At 34.7% G+C, this 8,519-nt stretch overlaps 1 protein-coding gene across 2 annotated transcripts in view; it reads right to left on the reverse strand.

The window, feature by feature from the left end:
• Window positions 1-7,373, reverse strand: part of LOC119074328 (O-acyltransferase like protein) — a 32,948-nt gene extending 25,575 nt beyond the window's left edge. The window contains exons 1-2 of one of the 2 annotated variants that reach the window (XM_037180409.1): window positions 7,168-7,373; window positions 6,247-6,979 (exon numbers count right to left, since the gene is read on the reverse strand). In XM_037180409.1, the coding sequence (XP_037036304.1) occupies window positions 6,247-6,628 (382 nt within the window). In that variant the 5' untranslated portion in view covers window positions 6,629-6,979; window positions 7,168-7,373. Of the gene's footprint in view, window positions 1-6,246 lie in introns of both variants that reach the window. The other variant, XM_037180408.1, reaches the window with a different exon arrangement.
• Window positions 7,374-8,519: the final 1,146 nt, after the last annotated feature.

Consider the following 8,519-nt stretch of genomic DNA (forward strand, 5'->3'; position numbering starts at 1 on the left):
CAGTTTGTTTATGTTTTCAAAAGTAGTATGGCGAATTTTTTGTTTCGTGGTGAAAAACGGTAATCACACCTCGCACACATGAAAAACGTTGTCTTTACCTCTGGGAGAAATAGAAAATTCAAACTCGAGCAAATTTCATATTTTCTCCGCTCGGTATACAAATAACTATTTTGTATCCACCTCAGTTACTTCGACAAATCTTCTTCTTGTTGATAAATGCATTTGAACTCTGAAGCGACGAAACATTTTTGTCCATCTCATCAGGCCAGTGGGAAAAGAAAAACCAATTCAAATGTTTGGTGATTAACCGTTTTGAAAGTTTTCTTTCATTTCGTTATGATTTACCAAATGTGTGCTTCTACATTGAACATATACATCACGGTATTACTGACACGAATTCTCGTAATTTGATTGTAGAATTAGTGGCACAGTTTTTACCGACTGCATATTTCCCCTCTAAACGGTCTCAAAATATTTTATTATACGTTGTCCGCCGTGTAGTCACAGGAAATAACGTTGAACATTTGGATGATTTCTTATTTTTACAAAATGTTTACGTAATGTCTCTCATTTTAAATGTAACATGAATATTGCTGCGACAGGCTATGTTATGGTTATTTATGTCAATGTGACACTGGTTGACTGTTATTGCACATTATTTTTGTTATCATTTTTTTTATGAAATAATTTTTGTGAAAATGACCACGGATGTAAACGATGCACGTAATATTGCAAGCCGTAGATTTTAATAGTATTCAGAAGGTACACACGTCGTGTACTGCACGGTGTGTAACGATATTAATATACACAGAAATTCAATGCCTTATTGGTAAAAGTTGCAAGTTCATTGTTCCTTCAGTCGTACGACCCATATTTTATTATGACAAATTACATGATCGTTTAAATATTGAAAAGATCTTGATAACTAAAACCTTCGAAACCAATTTTTTTTTATTATAAGATAATTCCTGTTATTAAAAGCTTCCTCATTTCAAAAAAATTGTAATTAAAGACAAATGTAACTGACTCTGGCATGCATGGCGAATGATATCGATAAAAATTGGAAACAAAATCTGATTTCATTTGAATCAATTAAATAACATTCAGAGCTTTGTGACGCCTCATAACGCTGTGTGAATGTAGATAGAAGAAAATTAAGTTGACGTGACAAGCTATCTATAACATTCGGTTTAATGTTTGTTTGTCTCTCAATTTACGCCGTAAGAGCGGTCAAAATTCAAAATGGAAAGTGCAGAGGTCTTTTATAACGTAGCGTCATTTTCATATAAGAAAGCGTTGAAATAACTATTTAGGTTCACTTTTTCATCGAATCGTTCACTTAAAATTCAAATTTTAGGCACACTTACGGCGTGAATAGGAACCCAGATCCTAGAGACCTGGCATCATAGAGTTACACTCGAGAAGGTGCCAAGGTGGCGCTGTCATTATTTGAACATGTCTGGTTTACCATATATTTTTGTGGTTTCCTTTGATCGACAGCGCCACCATGCCACCTCTCTAGTGTAACTCTATGCTTGGCATACTCAGGAAAAGTTGGTAATAATTTCGCGCAATTTTTCTTTCAGTTCCATGCGTTGACGCGTGATTATTCGCGTTTGAACAGCGGAACATTTGACATTATTAAGATTCTTGAAATGTGAACATTGTTGACACGTGACACGGCAGAGTAAAAGTAACCCAGGCAGGAGCGCTCGTTTGACTAGGGACCTGAATAATCTAGTAGGCCTATGTTTTTTGCGAATTAAATTTTTCAACTTATGTCAGTGTTCATTTGAGTTCATTTCCATACAAAGGATTAGGTCCCTCATTTGACGTTTCCATAATGAACCGCTCCTGCCAAGGTTTACTTTTACTCTGCCGTGCACGTGAACATTGTTGACATATGAACATTGTTCGCATCTGAACATTGTTGACACATTGTTGACGCGTGAAGATGGTTGACATGTGAAGATTGTTGACGCATGAACATTTTTGCCGCGTGAACATTTTTGCGGCGTGAACATTTTTGACGCGTGAACATTTTTGACGCATGGACATTTTTGACATGTGAAGATGGTTGACACATGAGCACTGTCCCGAGCGAAGGCGGAGGTACTCCACTTGTCACTTATAAAAAGTAAAATTAAATAAAGCAAAAGAGAAAAAAAAAATTACGCCGATCTCAGTTTGTAATAGAAAATCAAATCGTATAAGCGAAAGCTTTTGAAATTCTGATTTCACAATTTGCATACGTTGGACATTTTGTTTTCTTAAAATTATTATTTTTTGCCAAAGTCTGTTATTGTGTGTAAACCAAAACAACACGTCTGGTTTAGCATATTTATTGTGACGAACCAAGTGATATTGAAAGATAATTTCAATAATTTATGAATATCTTATCAATATATACGAGAAAATCGTTTTGTTTCCTTTTGCTGTTCATGAATTCGATTTATTCGAAATCAATAATGACGAACCGAATGTAGGTATCTTGTGCACCAAGTGTGAAAATGTAGATTTTTCAGCCCTAGTGCAAACGAGCGCAGCGAGTGAGGAAAATTGAGGACGTGTGCTGAAGACAGGCATGTCACAACGGACAAAAAGAATTCATAAAATATTTTCGAATCCAGTGACGATGGAAGGTTTTTTTTTCAAATAAAACTACTTTTCAAGTAAAGTAACCACAACAGCGCGGGAATGAAAAAGCAGCGTGGAAATAAAAAACCTGCTCCGGTAAAATCTTACATTTACACACTCAAATGAGCTACCGAATATGTCGCATTGTGACACTCTGTTGGAGAAATATGTTGTCACACTCATCTTCACAACATTCAAAAGCAATTTTTAATATAGATCATTGTCAATGTCGTTTGAGCTGTCAAATGAGTTGTCATTTTCACAAAGCTAACCTCAAATCGAACAAAAAAGTATTGGATGGTGAGACGCCGTACAAATTTTCATACATTTCAAGGGGCGGCTCTGTGAAAGAAACATCTTTTGAGGTTAGCTTTGTGAAATTGACAACTCATTTGACACTTTTTGAGAGAAGAAACCGCTATTTGACACTGATCTTTCCATAAAATCAGAAGCTTGTATTGTTACGATGACAATATACGGCTATAGAAAGAATTCTCATCGTAATGATGAGAGAAATAGATTTCACACATAAACGACCTTGGATCATAAATCTTTAACAAAAGAAGTAAATGATTTAGTGATTGTCCAGTCATTATGCTAAATCGTTTGGAATACATTAATGAAAAAAAAAACGGATTCCACTAATAAAGGAAAAACACACATTTCACCAACTCAAATTTTCATTGAAATTCGGATTTTCAGAAGCATTGCGGAGCTTCAATAACATTTCAGAAACAGTTGACAAAATTAAACGGGAAAACAATACTAAGCTTCATTTACTCGGGCTACAACCATATCGAAATGAAATTTCCAATTTTTGTTCCCTCTTATAACTAAAAACTATTTACTGCCTACCCCATTTGAAAGTTGACCATTCCATAGCAATTTCCGCCATGCGAAAATGATCCATTACATGTGGACTATTTTCGGTGGTTTTTTTTTCTTCTCATGTGAAATTTAATGGCAGGGCTTATTATTATGAATTTCAATTCTGAGAAAATTTGGAAAAATTCGAATTCCAAATAATTCTGACAGAATTCCGAAGAAAACAGCATGTAAAATCCATCACATGACTAGAGAGAAAAAGATGAAAAGTCTCGTTTTCGTTTGTTTATTGATCTCGGCTATGTCTTGGATCGTCTTTTTATTCCTAGTCCTGCAAAATACTATGTGGTAAATCCTGACAAGTGTAAGTTCAAGCAGGAAGGAGCTTTTTCGGTCCCTCAATTGAAATGTGATAAACAGATCCAACAGCACCGAAGATTACCATGATGTATAGCTTTGGGGCTAGACAGAACATTGATCTCGTAAAACGTTCTTATGAAGCTTCTAGACATGCTATCAAATAACCAATGCCCTGATGATCACTCATTTGGTGATTGAATTACAAGAATGCTAATTCGCAACCACATGACATTCCTGCACTATAATTCTATCAAATTGTTTTTTTTGGCTGTCAGAACTGACCAGCCAATAACTAAATATACAATTTGTAAACAAATAATTTCGCAAAAAAAAACAAACAGAATTTATATAAAAAAGATTCGAGTTTGGTCGAACACAATGGTCACAACAAATTGAACAGGTTCGTTGGTTGAGACTTTTTGATAGGCTAGATTCGACAAGATTTCCTTGAGCTGTTGAGGTTTGCTTTTTTTATGTTTCTTCAAAATGATTGTTCGAACGCGTCATCATGGTTACGGTATGCGTTGATTCGATAACTTTGTTTTTATAGCATGGCTATCTGTTGAAAGGTCAATATCTTATAAATCTACGAAAATGAGAGGATGTCTACCATGAACTTGTTCAATAATTTATTTAAGGTTTTTTTAAAGCATTTTATGCTTTTAATGTGTAGGGAGACAATCGATAGTTGTTTCGATGCTTATGCTATGAGATAATCAAGGTAAAAAACAACAACAACACGAGAATCAAAAACGGTCATTTTAACATCTTCAGCCCTTGAATGTTGTAAACTTTTGTTTGATTAACTTTCAGAACGACTGCCTCCGAAATGAATTGAATTTTATTTTCAATTTTTTTTAAAAAAGTAAAATCGTCGGCAATTATCTCAATTTCTTCATAAATATTTATGAATTTTACGCAAATTGGAAATTCGAATTTTTCAATGAGCTGTGATGGTTCGATGGCTTGCTCAGTATTATTCGTAGTGTTTGTCGACATCGTGCAGGAGTATTTCCGTTGAATGAATATAGCAAACAAAAATGATGTAAAACGAATGGAAATTTGAATTTTGACCCTCTATGTTTTGAAAAATTGAAATACTGTAGCTTATTATTAGACCAACTGATCGCTCTTCGCAGTCCCTCTATTTACATATCTGTGTCCAAGTGACAAGCATATGCCGTGTACATAAAGGGTACACTATAATGTATAGGTTAGAAAATCATTTGGATTCCTTCCTAGCCACTCTAGCTTTGAGGGCAATGAAATAGCAGATGAATTAGTTAAAATTAGAGCTCTTAGTTCATTTACTGGCCCGGAACCAGTCATAGGCATTCATATGTGTTCCTGACTCTCTCATTAAAGCAAAAAATACGAAAATAAGAGAAAAAGCATTCACACAATATTGGCAGAATATTCCTGGGTGCCGTCAAACTAAACAGTGCATCAAGGATATGAAAGATTTTTGGATTCCCTCGGGAACAGTGTCCGCCATTTCAGGTTTCGACTAAACCATCAATGCCAAAAAATCGTAAAAATTTGCTACTTCGAAAACTAGTAGGTGACCCCTAGCGCCCTCGGCATCAATATGAATGCGAAAAACTCAAAGTATCTGATAAATTCGACTAAAATTATTCATTAGAGTGATGCAAGGACACTGTGGCTTCTAGGAACACTGGAAACATTGGAAAACGTATTGTTTCAAGCTGATTTTTCGGAGCATCTTCAATCGATGGACGAATTTCCAAATAATCGGCAAAATATTAATCAAATGTTTTATCGATAATCGACAAATATCAACTGATAATCGAATTATCAGTCAATATTTATCGAATTATTAGTCGATATTGATCGATTATAGATAAAACATTCGATCGATACTGATTTTTTTGAACAAATCGACAATCGATTCTAAGGGAAAAATCGATAATTTATCGATCGAATGCATTTGGTGCAACTTCCAGATATGCAGTAGGTTATACACAGAAAACGATTGTGTTTTATTATCTAACGATGTAATTAACCTAAAGGCTAAGAGCCTGGTGTTTATAGCGTTTCTTCGTTCAACAATAGTTTCATAGAATTTATGTTAATCACGCAAATGGTTACGTACACACCGACAACTCAATATGCGCAATAAAGATAAATTAAATGATGAAGTGGCTTCTTCTGATTGAATAGCTTTTTTTGCGGCTGAACAAACCATAATTTTCAATTATTTTTGACGATTTTTTTTTCCATATTTCAACGTCTGGTTTTAGTGTAAATAAATTCTGAACATTACGAACGCGTTCGTCGGTATCACGACAGACAGCCACTGCCACATCCGGATAATGAAATTCCGTTGAATTTGGAAATCTACGTCTGTTTGTCGCGAAACCGACGAAACGGCACAATACGTATGGAATCAAGAGAAAAACTTACTTTTAACAGCCCACATCTTGCCCCCTTCTAACCCTTTGATATAATCAAATAAATCATGCGAACAGTTTTGATTGACCCGATTCCGGAACGAGCTCCATGCCGCTCCAATATTCTCAATCCGGAACACATTCAAAATATCACCGATCCGAATCAAATTGGTTATGTTGTAATTGTTGTCGGTTGCGAATGAGTGGTCCATTTTCAAATTGACACCACCCTTACGCGTGTCGAACGTATTCGATGATGCGTTTGTGGTGACGATGGTGGTGGCATTGTGACCGATTCGTCGTATTTCAACGGATTCACCGTTGGATATTTCGCAGAGTATTGGTGAAATCAATACGATCGTTATTGTGGCTAGTGCACTAATTATCACTTTCATGTTGAGTTGTTGGAAAAATTTTGCGATTTATAAATTCAAAACACCGAATGTGCAGCGTGAAGGTTTGTTTAGTTTCGTCAACCACTTTTAATTGAAATATTAAAACTAACTAAAGTGTTGACGCGAACATTAATTTTTTTTTGTTGTTGTCTACAACAGCTTATCAAAGCTCTTGTTGTCCGTACAAATTTCCGTATTGCACCACATTTTTTGTTTTTTGTTGAATTTCTCGTGTTAATGGTGTGTAGACCTTTTTTATGTCAGTTAATGTCGCCGATAAAAACGAAATCACTTTCTTCTGCGATAATATTTTTTTGTCTGAATCCGGTGCGAAACCTTAATTTTGTTTAACTGGACAGCAACACAAAAAAAATTTAAAAAAAAATATTTTATTAAAAAAATAATTCAAACAAACACACCACATGCAATCCGTAACGGTCAACTAAGAACATAACCGATCAAATAAAAAAAAATTAATTTTCATTTCAAAGAGATTTAATTTATTGAGTAAAGGAAAAATAAATACATCGCGCGATTACCGCATTTTGAAATGTACCAATAGTTAAGCACACACAGGCCGCACAACGTAACCCGTTCACTTAGCGTTTTATTTTATAATAAATTTTAAAATGAAGAAAAAAAAAACAATTTTCTGTTTTACTCAGCAATAATTATTTAAAAAGTTGCGCTAAAATAACAATTTTGCACATAATATAATATGACTTAACTAAACGACGAATGAAAGCAGACTGTGACTGCAAATTTGGTCTTCTGTATGGTAAACCGATCCATCATACACGCATTCTTCTTACCATTTTTCTTTTCATTTTAATTCGAATGCGATATATATTAAAAGGTAGATTCAATTCGGTGCATGTCGTTGGGCCTCCCGATATTTTGCGTCAGACAATCGATATATATCGACTGATAAGAATCGAGTGCTAATCGATTGGTTTGTCGATAATCTATAAATGCCAATATCAATCGATTGTTTTATCGATATTAGGTGGTTCCGAAACCGTTCGGGAATGTTTGAATGAGAAAAGTGTTATACTAGTAAACTAACTGATAGGAGAGCTGATTATCGAATGGTTTGTCCGACAATCGATAAATATCGGCTGATAATCGAATGATTTTTCAATAATTGATAAATGTCAAAATCAATCGATTGTTTTATCACTCATCGATAAATATCGACTGATAATCGATAAATGTCATTATAAATGTTTGATCGATAATCAGTCAATATTTGTCGATTGTCGATAAACCAATCGCCTGAAATTGATTGTTTGAAACATCGATAATCGATTCCAAGGAAATAATCGATATTTTATCAATCGAACATGTCTACGTTTTAGTGGACCTAGCAGTTTAAATTCGAGAATGAGGCGATAGAAACGCATTATAAGATCCCAATGATCGTCATTGGAATACATATCGAACGTAGCGCGTTGTTCCGTCATGTAAATTTCAATTAGAGAACAGAGATGACATCGCGCACTCACTTGCGATATTGACAGATTTGTATGTCGCAAAGTTATGTATTGGATAGAGTTAGGCCGCATAATGTTTATACACTCGCGGAATTTTGAAAACCGACTCATTTTCTGTTTCTGTGTTTTACTTGAGCCTCTCCATATAAAAATGAATGTAAAATTTACAAAAAAAACAGTAAAACACAAAACGAAAAAAGTATCGACTAATAATCGATTGGTTTGTCGATAATCAATAAATGCCAATATCAATCGATTGTTTTATTGATATTCGGTGGTTCCGAAACCGTTCGGTAATGTTTGAATGGAAAAAGTGTCATAGTAGTAAACTAACTGATGGTAGAGCTGATTATCGACTGATTATCGAATGGTTTGTCGACAATCGATAAATATCGGCT

The sequence above is a fragment of the Bradysia coprophila genome, unplaced genomic scaffold (assembly GCF_014529535.1).
Source record: "Bradysia coprophila strain Holo2 unplaced genomic scaffold, BU_Bcop_v1 contig_151, whole genome shotgun sequence".
Classification (NCBI taxonomy): domain Eukaryota; kingdom Metazoa; phylum Arthropoda; class Insecta; order Diptera; family Sciaridae; genus Bradysia; species Bradysia coprophila.